Source organism: Protopterus annectens, chromosome 1.part1 (assembly GCF_019279795.1).
Source record: "Protopterus annectens isolate FY-2018-M chromosome 1.part1, PAN1.0, whole genome shotgun sequence".
Classification (NCBI taxonomy): domain Eukaryota; kingdom Metazoa; phylum Chordata; order Ceratodontiformes; family Protopteridae; genus Protopterus; species Protopterus annectens.
In genome coordinates, this window is record NC_056726.1 from 1,771,512,000 (window position 1) to 1,771,530,259 (window position 18,260).

Consider the following 18,260-nt stretch of genomic DNA (forward strand, 5'->3'; position numbering starts at 1 on the left):
GCGTGTCCCATGCCTGCCAATCATCTGACTAGTTGCAATGACTCTGCTTAGCCATTCCTGACTGGGACAGAGCCATTCTTAGTATTACCATCATCCAAATAGCTATTACTACAATTTGTAATGCAAGTGTTACTATTTTGCTATATATGTCCACAAGCTTTCAGAGGATGGGAGAGCATGAGATTGGAGCACAAGCTTGCCATCCATATCTATTTTGTTTTATTTTGCATTTGCTTACTGGGAATTTTCAACTGGGAATAAGAACCCCTTTTCTGCAGAGGCTCGAGAAAAGCTCCACAGTTTACAGTAAAATTAAGGAAAAATTACAATAAAATGAAATGAAATGAAAAGTAAATAGAATTAATCTTATTTATGCAGCACTCATAGTTCTATCCTGTTCAAAAATAGATACCTCTTTCCATCTCCTGACTACTGGGAACTGCAAAGAAAGTGCCCATTTGGGGACAAATGCCCTATCTCTCTTCCCTTGTCAAGTTGACTTTTGTGTAAAACTAAGTATTTCCCTTTTTCTTCAAGTGTATACTCTGAATTTGAAAAAGTACGTAGGAGGGACATGAAGGGGTTGCAACCCACACATGGGGATGTAGGGACACTTATGCCCTTGCAACAATGTAGAGTCTGTTCATGACTTACCTCACCAAAGTTATGCCAGCAGTAGACCCTGCTCCCTGCTTACTGTGCTGTGATACTTATTATGGCACTCCTGCAGTGAAACTAAAATTCATCAGCCTGGTTTCAACCAACTGTATTCAGTAACTTGCCACTTTGAAAGCTTGCATCATTCTTTAGTATTTCAAGATCCAGCACTTCTTAGTAAATAACTAGGAACCTATGAGATAGAGATTTTGCAAACCCTTGTTACTTTCTGGAATTGGAGTACATCAGATGATGTCATTCCTAGCTGTAACAGTGGTAAGTTTAATAATTATAGTAGAAATAAGAAAGATAATTGCTTTTTGGGGGAACTGTATATAACTGTGAGTATGCCTAATATAGTCACAATTTTGACAAGTGCCTCAAAAACCCTAAGGTATGCAAATTTTATAAATTGCCAATATGAAAAATATAGTACATATGGCATCCAGTGCACATAAGGTATAATTTGGAGGACCTTAGGTATCACAGGAAGAAAACATATTAGACACATAAATTCAAAAAACTTAATGTTGATGCACAAACAGTTGTGAGAAGGTACAAGTGAAAACAGATCCAAGTTCATAAGTGCTTACAATTTTTAGAAAATAAATAAACAGCCCATAAACAAGAAAAACAATGTATTTGTCATGGGTAGGTAGAAAAACAGGAAATGAAAAGTGACATACAATGGTCTGTGTTTATTAATCATGCTGTCAGAAAAGGCAGGTAGTATGAGAGGTGAGATTGTTTCCACCTGTAAAGATTGTAGAAGCATTTTAAATAAATGAAGGAAGGACAAACAAAGGCAAAGATACAAACCATGTTCATAAAAGTGGGTCAAAGGGGTGAAAAACTGTATGTTTCTATTATTTGTAAAGTATTTTTGGCAGTCTGATTCAGGACCTTGAAAATAATAACATTGGAAATGTGTCACTTAGCACATATACCTCTCATGTTGTGGTCTTGAAAACTAATAGAGAAGTAGGGTTTGATGACATTTCAAATAAGGATTTATGAACCTTGGACACTGTCCTTAAACAGTTCTTACATCTTTCTACAACTAGTTTTCAGAAGGTTTTCATTCTGGATGACTGGCGATGTATTGCTATCAAACCTAACTATAAAAATAAATGTGAGAACAGTCTAGTTAAAAAATACAAAGGAAATAGTTTTTTTTTTTTTTTTGCATAGGTGACATTAGTGATGAACTTGTATTTAAAATCAGTGTGGAAAAACATTCTTACATTTATACCACAAGCAGATCAACTAGCATGTTAAATTTAACATTTTGCACTAATGCAATAGCACATTTGCATCCAATACTTCCAATGAATGCAGTATATTTTGACTTTTCACATGCACTGGAGCCCACAGATTACTGAGTGCAGATGAATAAGCTTGTCAGACATGTTCTCACTGTTGCCCACATATCTTTGCTAAAGAAGTGGTTAACCAACAGGCAATGGGATGTCAAGCGGGAAAGCTCACAGTCTGATAATGCAATGGTAACTCAGACTACACATCAGGATATACTTTACTATCCTGTTTATTTCATTTGTATCTTGGCCATCCAAATTTTGACAAAAGCACTTTTTACAGCACTTATGTAGATAACATCAAATTGAGCAAAATAGTGCTAATGACATCACTATTCTCTAGACATTACATGACATAAATACCAGGCATGTTATAACAACATGCTTATTAATGCATACAAAACTAAATCTATGAACTTCTGGAACTACATTCTGCATGGTAAAACTTCACTAATAACAACAAAAGGGCATCTATTTTTACAGATCAGAAGAGAAAATGACTTCTGCCTATCACATCATGGATAAATGAACTGAGGTTCTAAGATTAATGGGTGATTTAACAGATCGTGTAATGAAAACGTTTTATTTCAACTTTTTATCAGAACTGTTTTAGCTAAGTTCAGATATGGCTGCCCATTGTGGTATCTATGATTAAAATGTTCTTGTAAGATGTTAGAGAAAAATCCAACACACAATTATTAAATGATTCAATAATCTTAGTACACAACCATTCTTCAAAACACACAAACACTCGAATTCATTTTTTTATTCTGTTGACAACTTGGCAGAACCTTCTTCCCATACATACAGTTTGTAACAATGCATTCTTGTTACTCACAATCTGTAACAATACAGTCTTGTTTCACAAAATCTGTAACAGTACATTCTTATTTTACACAATCTGTAACAATACATTCCTTTTACACACAATTTGTAACAATACATTCTTGTTTCACACAATCTATAACAATACATTCTCGTATGAAGGTTTAAAACTCAGACGATGCAAAACATATGGTAAAAGTACAGTTTTGTACCTACCATAAATGTAGATGTTCGAATGTATTCACTGCTGCAGTCATTACACTTGGGGTTATCCTGCCGTCAGGCAGTCCCGCAGTCGGCCAGAGTTCCAAAGTCTTGGTCCGGCGTCGGTTGCTGTCACTTCTTCACTGACGTCAGTGCGCCAGGGGTATATAAGATGGAGTCAATGCCATTTTCTTCAGTTTTTCTTGCCCCAGATGTCAGGTGCCCCCAAATAGGTAGGCAATACATATTGCTAATAAAACATACATAAAAAATAAAAACAATACCTTCAGTTACAAGCAAATACACCACATATGTTGTACAGGGTAGAAAGGTATAGATAAGTCCCAGCTAAGAAGTGGGGATGGGGGGAGGGTAACCTGGACTGCAGCAGTGAATACACTCGAACATCTACATTTATGGTAAGTACAAAACTGTACTATGTTCATCGTGTTTCACTGCTGCAGTCTTTACACTTGGGTTGAATCCCAAAGCTGAGGTTGTGTGGTTGGGTCTATAAAGGATTCCGGGTGGCTATGAGGCCCTGCAGAACTGCAGTGGCAAAGCCAGCTCTTGATTTAGAGTAAAGAGGCAAGTGGTAATGCTTGGTAAAGGTGTGCACTGAACTCCCAAGTTGCAGCTTCCAAAATATCCTTGGTAGGTACTCCTCTAAGGTAGGCAGTTGAAGTGGCTGTTGCCCTGGTGGAATGTGGCCTAATGTTACTAGGTACAGTTTTTCCATGCTGTGTGTAGCAGAAATGGATACAGTGTCCTATCCACTTTGAAATGGTCTGCTTTGAAATAGCCTTTCCCTGTGATCCTGCAGCATATGCTACAAACAATTGCTCAGTTTTCCTGAAAGCTTTTGTTTTGTCCAAGTAGAAGCATAACTGCCTGTGTATGTCCAATGAGTGCAGAAGTCTCTCCCCTTTATTCTGGGGAGTTGGATAAAATGTTGGCAAGTGAAGAGCCACACTGGATACCACCTTTGGCATAAATGTAGGATTTGTTCTTAAAGAAACCCTGTCCTGATGAAAAATGATGAAAGGTTCCACTGCCATTAGTGCCTGTAACTCTAAGACTCTTCATGCTGAGGTTATTGCCAGAAGCAGGGCAGTTTTCCATGACACATATTTTAATTCTGCTGAATTGGCTGGCTCAAAAGGAGGTAAAGTTAGTTTTTCCAAAACAAAGTTAAGATCCCAAGTTGGTGTTGGTGCTCTCCGGGGCGGTCCTATGTTTTTAGCCCCTCTGAGGTACTGTTTTAATAATGGATGAAAGAAAATAGGAGGATCCGTGTTGTAATGAGCTGAGATGGCAGAGGCATAGATCTTAATGGATGAAAAGGATAGGCCTTTGTCCAGCATCTCAGTTAAGTATTGTAATATCTGAGGAATATTTGGAACAAGAGGGTCAAAGCTTTGAGCCTGGTTCCAGGCAGAGAATCTCTTCCACTTTTCTGAATAGAATTTCCTGATGCTGAGCCTCCTGGCCTCCAAAATGGCATCCATAAAAACTTTAGAGAGAGGAGTTGACTGCTTGGCTAAGTAATCTGCCATGCAGCCAAGTTTAAGGTTTTGAGCTGGCTGTGCAGGATCTGACTGTTTTGTTGAATCAGAAGATGAGGAATTTGAGGTAAAATCCATGCTGGGCCTTGAGCCAAGTTCTTTAAGATTGGGTACCAGTGCTGGCGTGGCCAGTCTGGGGCAATCAGGATCATTTTTGGCCTTTCTTGTCTGGCTTTTAGGAGTACCTTTGAAAGGAGAGGCAGTGGTGGGAAGGTATAAACCTTTAGGGTTTTCCAGCTGAACGAGAGACCATCCACTTTCCATGCTTGTGTGTGGTAAGTCCTTGTGCAGAATTTCTGTAGTTGGCAGTTCAGAGGGGAGGCAAAAAGATCTATGTCTAGACACCCCCATTTTTGTGTTATCATGCTGAATACTTGTGGATTTAATTTCCACTCATGAGGATCCGTGATGTTTCTGCTTAAGTCATCTGCCAGAGTATTTTTCTTTCCTGGCAGGAATTGTGCTTGCATATGAACTTGATAGGTCAGTGCTGTGTTCCACAAAGTCATGGCTTGTCTGCAGAGGGGTTAGGAATGAGTGCCCCCTTGCTTGTTTATGTACCACATAACTGTGGTGTTGTCCATCTTTTGTTATAGTTGTCCTGGATGCAGAAGGTCCTTGAAAGCTGTTTGGGCATTTTGTACAGCTAGCATCTCTTTTTGATTGATGTGAAGATGCATTTGGTCTGCGGCCCACTTGCCCTGAATACATTTTCCTGCCATGTGTGCTCCCCGGGCATAATCCAAAGCATCTGTTGTTAGTGTCTATCTGGCTGTGGGTAAAGTGAAAGGCTGTCCCTTGTTGTGGTGACATGCCTGTGCCCACCATCGAAACTCCTGTTGTAGGCAGGGAATAAGTGGTATTACTGTTTCCAAACTCTGACAGTGTTGAGTCCAAACACTTTTTAGGTACCATTGTAATTTCCTCATATGCAGTCTGGCATATGGTATTAGTAGTATGCAGGATGCCATGAACCCCAAGGCCTGCAGAATTTTTCTTGCAGGGAGTTGGGTTTTTGTTGCCATCACTTGAAAGTACTGAATCAGTTGTCTTTGCTTGTCTGGCGTGAGATAAGCCATCTGGGCCATTGTATTTAAGCTGGCACCCAGGAATATTATCTCTTGGGAGGGCACTAGTTTTGACTTCTTTTCATTTACTGTGTACCCTAGGCAAATTAGCAATCTTTTTACAAACGCCAGATGCTTTAGAAGAATGTCCTTGCTCTCTGCTTGAATAAGACAGTTGTCCAAGTAGGGATATATTTGAATTCCTTTTTGTCTGCAAAATGCAATTACTGGTGCCAGGCATTTTGTGAAGACCCTGGGCACAGTAGATAAGCCAAGGGGCAGTGCAGAGAATTGGTAATGCATTGTGCCAGCTATGAATCTGAGGTATCTTCTGCAATTTTGTCTGATTGGGACATGCAGGTATGCATCTTTGAGGTCCAAAGTAACAAGCCAAGCCTTCTTGCCCAGCATGGGAAGAAGTTGCTGTAGTGTCAACATTTTGAATTTCGGAACATCCAGGTAAGTATTTAGAGTAGATAGGTCCAGTATGGATCTCCAGGCTTTGTCCTTTCTGGGGACCAAGAAAAGTCTTGAGTAAAATCCTTGTCCTTGTTCCTGTTGTGGCACTTTTTGAATAGCTCTTGTGGCACTTTTTGAATAGCTCTCATGTCCATGAGGGCTGTAATTTGTTTTTGTGCCACTGCCCATTGATTTTGTGGCAGGTCTACATTCCTTTTGGCCTTGGTAGAGTGTAAAAGTGGAACCTGTAACCTTGAGACAATATTCAGAACCCATTTGTCTTGGATGATTATATGCCCATTTTGTGAAAAAAGTGCTAGTTTTCCCCCTAAAGGAGCTGCCAAAAGGTAAGTGCTTGGCATTTGAAGTGGGAAGTCATTGGGACTGTTTCCTATAAGGTTGTGACTTGTCTTCTCCTCCTTTTGAGGTTGAAGTACCCCACTGTCATGGTCTGTAATAGCCTTGGGGCTGAGATCTGCCTCTTGGGCATCTGTATTTGCCTCTTTGTGGTCTGTCTGACACTGGAAAGGACCAATTTTTAGAAGGTCAATTTCTGCTAAATTGAGGTGGCTGTACCTGTAAGAAATCTTTCACTGTTTGCATAGATTTTGCCTTATCCTCCATTTTCTTTAATACCTCTTCTGCCTTAACACCAAACAAGATATCATGCTGTAAAGGAGCATCCAATAATTTTGCCTTAACATGATCAGGTAAACCTTGTTCTTTTAACCAAGCATGCCTTCGAATCACAGAACCTGTAACTGTGGCTCTACAAAAAGCCTCTAATGAATCAAAACCACATTGCAGAGTATGTTTTCCCACTTGTTCAGCTGCATGCAATAAATCCTGCATTTCCTTATAGTCAGGACCTTCTGAGCATGTAAGCATTTTCTGTTTTAACAGAGACATTAAGTATTGTTGGTAATTAAGCATGTGGAACTGGCAATTTAAACCCATTTCAGTATTGTTCATCCTTTTTTGCTTGCTGTTTTCAGTTTTCTTTTCTTACCGTTATGTGTTGTACTCCTTCGGCTGGAGTGTGGGGAGTGCCTTCTGTGTGTAGTCTGCATGTCCTCTCCACGGTTGGGTGGGCGTTCGAAAGACATGCATAAATGGGCATGCCTTCATTGAAGGTTGGACGTCAAGCTGGCTACTCGGCGTTCGTGAAACTCTACCAATCATTAGCGGACCGGAGTTCCGCTGTGGTGACCCCTAACCGGGAAAAAGCCGAAAGACAAACAACAACAACATGTGTTGTACTCCTTCTAAGTACATCCAATATTGCACAGTATCCTATTATGCGGTGGTGGTGGTGCTGTGGTAGCATTGTCGCCTCACAGTAAGACGTTGTCCTGTTCGATTCTCAGCTAAAGCGTCTTCTGTGTGGAGACATGCACGAATGGGCGTACCTTTGTTGAAGGTTGTGTGTCAGAGCTGGCAACTCGGTAGGTAAAAATCTACTGCCAATCATTAGCGGACCAGAGTTCCGCTGTGGCATCCCCTAACCTGGAAAAGCCGAAAGATACAACAACTGCTAAAGTTGCAGAAGTGTAAACTTTCTTCCCCCATATCTAATGCTCTAGAATCCCTGTCAGAGGGAACTGGATTTTTAGCAGAGGAAGCCTTTACCCCTTTGGGACCCTGGGAAATAGCTTCTGGGTCAGCAGCAGGGTTTTTATAAAGAAATTTGTGAGAGTCAGGGACTCTGTAGTACCTATCTGGCTTGACTGGTGCTGGGGGCAAAGAATCAGGGGTTAAACTGGATTCAGAGAACACATCATCCACAACATCTAACACAGGTGGAATAGCAAGGGGCCTGTGCTGAGGCAATAAAAGAAAATCTCTGAGCCTTTTCTTGGATTCTGAATAATCCTGGCTCTCCCAATGGAAATGCTCCCTCATGGTATGTAAAGTTTCCCCAAAAGAGTAATCCTCAGGAGGAGAGGCTGAAGGGATTGATTCTTCAGCATCAGCGTCCTCATAGGGGGGTAAAGAGTATCCCTGGTCTGAAGAGGAATCAAAAGAAATGGAGACCTGATCAGAGGAATCATAGTCTGTATCCTGCCTAGGCCTTTTATCAGGAGGGGGATGGGAACCCCTGATCAGAGTAATTAGGTCTTCGGCCATTTTGAACATCTGTTTTTTAGGCATGGAGGCCTGTCCAGGCGAATGCTGTACTTGTTTCTTTGTCTTTAATGGAGTTTTAGACTTGGTTGTTGTTTTGATGGTAAGCTGTGAAGGTCTGAAAACACCCTCAGAAGCCGATGCCTGCTCAGCGGCTCTAGACCCATCTGAGGGGTTAATTTCCCTAGGCCCAATACCTTGAGTTTCACAGGCCTAGAAATCTCCACGTGGGAGTCGGAGGTGGCCTGTGGCTCTGAGGTAGCGGGTGTCAGGGGCTGTGAAAGCACCTCACTGAGAACAAGCGAACCGGCGACTAGCCTAGAAGAGGCTTCGTCAGTTTTGGACCTCGGATGCCTGTCTTTATCTTTGTCTTTGCATTTTTTGTGTATTCCGGTCGTCAGTTGTTCCAACGACATGGTATAATTGAACCTTCAGCCAAAATAATGGCAAGCAAAATCAAACCGACGTTTAATAGTGCGCTTGTTAAATCTAGCACAAAACCGACAACTAGTGATGTTGTGGTCTGGGCCTAAGCATGGAATACATTAAGAATGAAAATCTTTATGAGGTATTTGCTTCCCACAAGAAATGCAATTATTAACTTTTACTGACATCGGCCTGAGGCAAGAAAAAGTTTCCCCAATGGGGTACTTACCTTTATTGAAGACTTTGGTTCTGAAATTTGAATTCGAAAATCTCAGGAGTCGGCCAACCGGCACTTGCGAACTGCTTTTGCTTCGGGCACCATGTGGCAAGAAAGACTGGAGAAAATGGCATCAACTGCATCTTATATACCCCTGGCACACTGACGTCAGGGAAGAAGCGATAGCAACCGACGCCGGACCAAGACTTTGGAACTCTGGCCGACTGCGGGACCACCTGACGGCAAGATAACCCCAAGTGTAATGACTGCAGCAGTAAAACACAATGAACATCTGAGATAATTAATCAGCGTATAGCCAGCCATTTTTTCTGATACAGTTATGAGCACATGGAACAAACTCGATCATTATATCAAGAACAGTGATAGGACTGCGGATTTTAAAAGCAAATTTGATGAGCGCTGTGGTGAAAGAAAGCTAAGGTATAGGTAGAATTGAATGTATCCATTTCCTTAGTCCATATTCTGATATTGACGTATTCTGTAATACAAGCTCTGGTGAAAAATTGATAATAAATTCATCATCCAATTAATGAACTGTTTTGCTGTTTCTCTAAAGTATATACAAATCAGGATTTTTTTTCATAAAGCCATTGCTACAGTGTTAATGACTTCCTAAAGGATACACTGATATTGTGTTCTGTTGTTCCTTATAGATCTTACTTGTAGAAACGCTAGTGTTTATCTTGTTAACTTAGCCATATGATTTATGCTGTCTAATGCCTTACGGTAGTAACACATCCCTGCTGCAATGCATCCAAGAGGTTAATAGTATAACATTATGAAGAATCAGCCAAGCCTACTAGACTTTTGATATCAATGGATAGGTTTCTCATCCATGAGACACATATGTAAAACTCCTGGGGAAAATGTTACTGGATCCATGCATCCAGCTAATGCATCATTTTGTCATGCAAGGCAGACAACTCAATATGTTCTTCTATATTAATAATTTTTATCTCTTTATGAACTTGTCCAGGAATTGCTCTGCATTTTGAAAAATATGGATTGTATAACAAAAGAAATTGCAAAGCCTCTCAGTTACAGAAGGCTATAAAACACTTTGTCACTAAAACATTTCCAGACAGCTCCATTTCTTTTAATCTGTTACACCCAAGAATTATCACTCTGTTGCAATGTACTGCTTTGTGATGCATTTGTGAGATGTCTAGGTTGCTCTCATGACTGTTGCAGACAAGAAAGGAACTGAACAGAAATAAAGCTATCCTAGGCTTCTGAGGAGTAGCGTGACATGCAGGGACTCATACTGGGAAATGTGAATTTGGGGCTAAGTTTAAGCAGTAAGAATCTCCAGGATTCCAAAAAAAGTTATTCTGCTTAACCCCTCTTTTCCAGCAGCAGCTCCTCATTCGTGATTTCTATTTCAGTGAACTCATTTCAATGTCACTGACTGCATTTTGTAGTTTTAGGCTAGGTCTAGTCTGGTAGTTATAAAAAAAAGATTAAGGCTATGAGCTGTTAATAAAATGCTTCTTCTAGTCCAACATTTCATTCCTTAAACCTCCGGTCACTTAGACAGTGTACCTGGCCATCCCTCTAAAGAGACACTTGTACCTAATGGGCTTGTCTGGCTAACAAACAAACAAATGCAATTTTTTATCTAAACTTCAGCTCTTTGAAATCAAAGATTGGTATGGTTATCCAGCAAGCTACAGTGATTCAACATGTTTTCTACTTTCAAAACTAATGGGTTTCACAATTTCTGTCTCTGTACTTAGTGGTATTCACAGACCGTGCATCTCTGGAGTCTAAGTTCAATGCTAATAAATTTATTAAAATGATTTGCATTCCTGTGCTGACAAGCCCAAATCCATCTGATGGGATTCATTCACTGAAAAAGCCCCCGAACTAGGATCTGCTGTCACTTTTTTATTTTCAGATGCCATGTTGACAAGGTATGTGTGTGTGTGTAAATTAGATTTTTTGAAGTTTAGTTACCTATGAATATATTTAAGGTGCATTGAATGGAATAAGATTTAATTTATGAACTTACTCTTGAAATGGACAGTGTCAAACCTCTGTAGCTGTAAAATGTACTTTATTAATTTGTGTTATGTGTGGAGCTTTACTCTCCGGGCTTCCTCTGGAAAAGGGCATGGGTCCAGTCGGACCTCCCCAGCAACCAAATGTAAAATAAACAAATAAATAACTGGAATTTGCTCAGATTTACCTGTTGTCTATAGATCAAGGACTGCTAAATTTTGTGGGTTTTTTTTTTCTCTTAGCAGAACCAAAAAATAATGCCTAGAAATGTAGTCATTCATAACATACCCTCCACTTGAAAAAAATGCAGACCCAAGCAGTTCAGTCAATTGTCCAGTACTACTAGGTCCCCTAAGAAACCAGGTACTTATGCAATGCTGACCTTCATTTATCAAAAAGAATGTTGTTGTGTCTTTCGGCTTTTTCCGGTTACTAACAAATTATTTCAGTCAGCATATCTTTGAATAAATAAATAAAATAATCCTGTTTTTATGTGTATCTAATATTAAGCTATTTAGATTACACTAAATGCTTCTTCTCCCACTGAATCGGTCTGCCAGACTCCATCACTGTGTTCTCTCTTTAAGTCATAGTCATGGCATATTCATGCCAAGCCCTCCATGTCAGTTTTGCTAGGATTCAAACAAGGCTTCTTTTAATTTACTTAGAAGTAAATCACATCAAAAACTATGCTCACCTTTTGAGTCAGATGTGCTGGCTTCCTTAGTTGTAATAGTTGTTGGAGGAGCTGATAAGAAAGAGGAGAGAGAGAGAAGATAGTATCACAGGTTCTGATAAGCACAAGTCTTCACGTGCCATTTGCTCTAGTGGCCACCTCTTTATAGACATACGCTCTTCAACATAATAAAAATTGAAAACAAAATAATAAAAATTGACATCCAACATGTCGGGTGTTTAACATGCTAATGGTAGCTTTCTTGTTATTTGTTGTTTCCCTTCGATAAACCAAGTATAAATGAACGGCTTTCATTTACAGTTATAGAGTAAAGTTATCACATGCAGTATTGCAATACTGAAATCACTGCTGTGCAAAGAAATCAGAAGTTCTACAAATTTTTTTTATGCTAAATCTCAGGGAATTGGACTGTAGCATATTACAACAAAACAACTACATAACAAGCTGAAGATGTTTATGCAACACACAAGACAAAGGTTAGAAAATCAGTATTAATTCAGAATTTAAGAATCATTTTGCACAATTTCCTAAGTGTGGCAGCAGCTGCATCAGCTCGAGTGAGAAATGTGCAAGATCTGTCTTCTTCTCCATACAAAAAAAACATAAAAAACAGTTTCTGAGGTTTTAAAGGAAGATGCAATCACTTATAGCAGAAATAACTTACTGGAAATAAAGGAATTAAGCTTGTTGTGCAGTTGGATGGGTGGCCTCTTTTCTGTGGAGTCTGACAGGCCTACAACTTCCACACTCAGTCTTGGGAGTCTATCACTGCATAACTCAAAATGCCTAAAACATTTATTAGGAGCTACTACAACACACTGGAAAATGATCAAGAAGAAAAGATGTGAGAGAACCAGGAAAAAAGGAACAAGGGCTGAAGCCAAATTCATTCAGGCATGCACTACCATCCTTACTTCTAGCAAATGTGTGCTCTCTGGAAAATAAAATGGACTACATAAGGCTGGAAGTGGCATCTCAAAATATGATGAGAAACACTTGTGTGTTTATGTTTACAGACTCTTGGCTGCACAATAACTTTGATGACAGTGCAGTACAACTGGAAGGGCTGACACTGTTTCATGCAGACAGAAACCATGCACTCAGAAGGAAGTCTAGAGGAGACGGATTCTGCTCATATGTAAGTAACAGGTGGTGCAGAAACTGTGAAACTGTACTGAGCCACTACTCTGCAGACACAGAGCTCCTAGCAGTGAGATGCAGACCCTTTTATATTCTCAGATAATTTGATGGCATTATCATGATAGTGGTGTATATACCACCAAGTGGAAACACTAGTGAAGCTTTGACTACTCAATTTGTGACCTACAAAATAAAAACCCAGATTTTGCACATTTTATTGCAGGAGATTTTAATCAGGCAAAGTCGATGTCAGTATTACTTCATTATTACTAACATGTGAGATTTGCTACAAGGGGAAAAAACACACTGGACAAAGTATATACCAATTTTAAATTGGCATATAAGCTGTGCAACATCCACACTTGGGTGGCTCATACAACATTACCATTATATTAATGCTCATATATAAAATAGCATTAATCAGGGAAAAGCCCACTGTGAAGCAAGTCAAGCCAGAGGATGCAATCACAGCAATGCAAGATTGCTTTGAGAACACAAACTGGAACATATTTAAAGAGGCTGCTATAGTCAATCAACGGACCATCTTGGATGAATACACAAACAGTGGTGGCATATATATCTAAATGCACAGAAGACATGATGGTGAATAAAAACATCATCATAAGAGTAAACCAAAAACCATGGCTAACAGGCAAAGTACACGAGCTTGTAAAAGAACTCAATTTGGCATTCAAGATGAATGGCAAAGATGCTCTTGGGGTAGCAAGGGAAAATCTGAAGAGAGGGATAAGGGAGGCAAAGAGGGCATGTGGAAAGAAAGTACAAAAACATTTCACTGACATGAGGTACTCCAGGAGTTTGTGGCAGAGAATAAAATTCATAGCTGAATACAAACCAACATCTGCTCAATGTGAGGACAGCACAGAAATCCTGGATAGGCTGAACACCTTCCACAGCAGATTCGAGGAGAGAAACTGCTCCAAGGCAATGTCACTCCCTACAGACCCAGACAATGAAGTGCTCATTCTAAACCAAGCAGAGGTGAAAAGGACCCTGTCTCAGATGAATCCGATAAAGGCTGCCAGGCTGGACGTCTTGGGTGATAAAGGACTATGCTGAACAACTAAGTACTGTACTGCCAGATATATTTAATATCTCCCTCAGCCAAGCAAAGGTACTCGACTGCTTTAAAAATGCAAACATTATACTACCATAAAAGAAAGCCACTCCCTGGAGTGGCAGCGGTGGTGCAGCGATTAGCATTGCCACCTCACAGCAAGAGGTTCTCCGGTTTGATTCTGAGCTGGGGTGCCTTCTGTGCGGTGTCTGCATGTCCTCCCTGTGGTCTCGTGGGTTTCCTCCCACATCCCAAAGACATGCAGTAGGTGTATTGGACACTCTAAATTGGCCCTAGGTGTGAGTGTGTGCCTTCTGTGGAAGGTTGGGCACCAGGCTGGCAGCTTGACACCGTAAAACTCCACTGCCAATCATGAGCAGACAGAAGATCTGCTCTGGCCACCTCTAACCAGGAAAAGCCGAAAGAAGAAGAAAGCCACTCCCTCTAACCTTAATAATTATAGATCAGTGGCCCACACCATCCATCATCATGAAAAGCTTTGAAAGGCTGGTCAAAAAACACCTGACAGCAAACCTTCCAAAAGCACTATATTCACTGCAGTTCACATACTGTGCAAACTGCTCCATGGCAGATGCCATCTCTGTTGCAGTGAATCTCACAATGGCACACCTAGAAAATAAGGGCAGTTATGCCAGAATGAACCGACAACAGCTGGTAGAAAAACTTGTCCACCTAGGTGTTAATAACCACACATGCAACTGAATCCTGGACTTTCTGACTGGAAGACCATAAAGAGGACATGTGGGCAAGAATTCCTCAAAGAACATCACTATCAACATAGGAGTACCTCAGGTCTGTGTGCTAAGCCTACTACTGTTTACTATCTTGACCCACAACTGTAAAGCTAGATTTAACACCAACCACATCATTAAGTTTGCTGATGACACTGCAGTTGTGAGCCTCATCAGAAAAGGAGAAGAAAAAGCTTACAGGGAAGAAATGAGTTCTCTGACTGGTGTGCCAGTTATAATCTTGACCTCAATATCAGCAAAACCAAGGAGAGCATAATAGACTTCAGGAGAGTACAGCCAGCGCAGTCTCCTCCCATGATAAATGGGGAGGTTGTTGAAAGGGTAAAAACACAAAATTCCTGTGGGGTCTATATAGGGAAGGATCTTTCTTGCTCAACTAATACAAGTCACATAGTAAAGAAGGCCCATTAACTCCTGCACTTCCTGAGGAGACTGATAAAAGTAAGCCTGCCTCTCCTCTATCCTCTCCGCCTTCTACAGGGGTACCATAGAAACAGTTAATGGGCAACTTCATGGTGTGGTATGGGAGCTGTTCAGATAAAGATCCGAAAGTCCTCCAAAAGATAGAGTTGTGGAGAAAATAATGGGATACAAACTTCCTGAGATAAAGGATCTATACACTACACAGTGCTATGACAGAGGAAGAAAAATAACAAGTGATCCTACAGACCCTGCTTTTGAACTGTTCACATACCTGTCATCTGGTAGAAGATACTGCAGTGAATGCTGTAAAATGACGAGGTTCAAGAACAGTTTTTTCCCTGAAGCGATTAGACTCTTGAACTCTGGTATTAATCAAAGGGATGCGAGACACTGACAAGCCTTGTGATAACCAATAAGACATCACATCCAGCTTATCAGTTTACAAGAACATTATGTGCAATACAAACTGCTAGATATTCTCTTAATATAGAGAACATGAGAATTACATTGTGTAATAAGTACAGGTGCAATAAGGAACCAATCAGCTGCTACAGTGGTGTATAGAATTATTGTAGTAATAAGTAATAATATAACTGTCTAAGAGAAAGGTAAATGTTAGGTCTGATACATGTATAATTGTATGTATGCATATGTCTCTCTTCTAATTTTCCATTCGAGATAGTAGCTCCATCCTCATCTTTACTTTAAAACCTCTCTTAACATCTGTACTACATATGACTCCCTCCATATATTCTTCTGTTCTATTTTATTTCTCTCCACAAAGCTCCCTCCATCATTTTCATTACATTCCTTCCTTCTTCCCTCTGTCTCTTCCCTCATTTCATTTCCCTCATACTCCATCAGGAGAAGCCTAAAAGAAGCCTACAATCCATCTGGGCAGAGACTGCTGATCACCAAAAAGCCACTGACCTGCTTTGCATCTTGGGATTTGTGCTGATGTTTTGCTTCTGGTGAGATAATAAGCAAAGAGACATTGATTCCAGCAGTGGTGAGATTAGCACTAGTAATAGCCGCAGTTGCCAATAGATTAATCACCACTAGTCATTGTTCCTGGCAAAGCTAATTCTGTTTTCTTCAACAAGTACTGCTAGATGAGCTACTGTCTAAACTAACATCAGATTATCTCCCTAAATACTTCATCCTTAAGTCTTCATGGTCTACTATACCATTTCTCTCTGAATACTGCACAAGGCCAGTTTTCCACCATCTGGCAACAAGGCTCACTGGTCTGGTCTCACCCCATCTGTGTCCAGTCTTATCACATTAGATGTTCCAAGACCATGCAGTAACTGTCTTCTGATTAAGGACCATTCACTACTTTTACTAATCAAGAGTACAATCTGTGAGAGATGTAAATAAACATGGTGATGATCCTCTCACATCAGCTCACCATAGGGAAGCATCATTACCTATACAGCACTATATCAGTCACACTACACTACTAGATCAATAAAGTACACCAAAACCTCCTAGAACACACTTGAAAATATCTAAGACTACAGCTTTCATAAGCAACAGCTATTCCAGCTCCAATCACATAAACGGAAAATTCACAAAACTCACCCAGGAGTTATCAGGAAAGCAGGCTTAAGCCCATGAGGGCTGTTACGACTGCTTTCACACAGGGATTTGTTTTAGTCATAGGTGACTCTATAGTTAGGCATAAAGACACCACACTCACCAGATTGGGCAACTACAGCCAGGTTATCTGGTGTTAGGATATGTGATGTTACAATGGCCCCAAGGTGCTTTAAGGCAGACAACTGTGACTGTATCCTAGTGGTGGCCCATTTGGGAATGACTGATCTGAGGCACTGCACCCACAGAGGGAAATGCTGAAAGTTACTATGCAAGTATTATAGGTAGGAAAGACAGTATTCTTGAGCAGTATCTTGTATTTACAAAGAATGATACCCAGATACATTAAACTCTTGGTTAACTGGCACCCATCGGGGTTGGTACATTCCAGATAACTGTAGTTTCTGGTTGTTTGAAAGTTACTGTTAAAAATAGCCCTGACTAATACTGTACCCTATACTATTTGTTTGGTTTGACTTGTTCTTAGGTTGGGGAGAGAGGGAATTTATTCCTATCTTCCTTTTTAAAAATCAAACTCTAAAAACATAAGGTATGTTTCTGCTGGGGGGAAACAGAAAGTGCAACACATGAAAATTGTATTGTATTTCTTAGATTTTTTTTCTGGTTGCTTGAGTTCCAGTTGACTGAGAGTTTACTGTTCAAAGACAAGACAATTGGACTGAACAATTGCTAAGTAATCAGTGTCATTCTAAGAGGTTCCAGTACATATCGGCTTGGGATGATATGGTAGATAAGACATCCTGTTTCCTCAAAAGATGGGTTAGAGCTGTCATACCAGGACTTCTCCATGCTGCCCCAGTAGTGACTTTTTTTTAAGCAGAGTCCCCCTACTGGACATTCCTACATGGAAAACTCAAACTCAAATTTGGACAGCATCAAGGTGGAACTACGAGTCCAGACTGAAATATGCCAGACTTGAAGCTCTGCTACAGCTCAAACACATTCAAATTTGTATAGCTACTGACATATGGTTTCAATGCAGTGACAGCACTGCCTCTGTACCAGGGTTTAGCGACCATCATGCCTTCATAGCCTTGGGAAACTGTAGCTGAGTATCTATATTTGTTAGCAACACCATTACTTTATATCAGATTACCCACAACCCTAACCTGGAGCTTGTAGAAGCACCAACCATCCTTAATAAATTCACCTATTGCTTTATTTCTAGCTACAAATCCCATCAATGTCATGCAGATATCACAGAAATTAACTCTAAACCACTGAGGCATTAAATATCAAACCAGTTACCTTCTTACTAAGGAACTTTGATTACCCAAGCATTGATTGGCACACATACACATCTAAAAATTGTTGTGCTCAGCATTTCCTAAACTTCATTAATACCAATTAAGAGGATCAAATTGTAAAACTACCCACTAAGCTCTAATATCTTTGACATGATCCTTGAATACCTAGCCATTGCCTTCATCTTTCCCTGAATCTCATCATCCCTGGTTAAATCTGACCACAAATCAGCCATCTTCTCTGTCAGGCCTAGTGGTACCACCCCACAACTAAACAAAACTCTCTTCATGGACTTTTCAAAGTCAAACCTACTTTAGCCTGTAGATGACCTATTCAAAATTACCAACAATCCTTTGCAAATAGAGCCAATTGAGAGGGTTTTTGCAGCAACCTCTGACTTTT

General features: G+C 40.2%; 1 protein-coding gene across 2 annotated transcripts in view; it reads right to left on the reverse strand.

Moving 5' to 3' along the window:
- Positions 1–18,260, reverse strand: part of CD164L2 (CD164 molecule like 2) — a 489,059-nt gene that overhangs the window by 267,667 nt on the left and 203,132 nt on the right. Inside the window, exon 4 of one of the 2 annotated variants that reach the window (XM_044084440.1) lies at positions 11,580–11,630. The exons of the other annotated variant lie outside the window; for it this stretch is intronic. Coding sequence (XP_043940375.1) covers positions 11,580–11,630 — 51 coding nt within the window. The remainder of the gene's footprint in view (positions 1–11,579; positions 11,631–18,260) is intronic. 2 annotated transcript variants of the gene reach the window in all.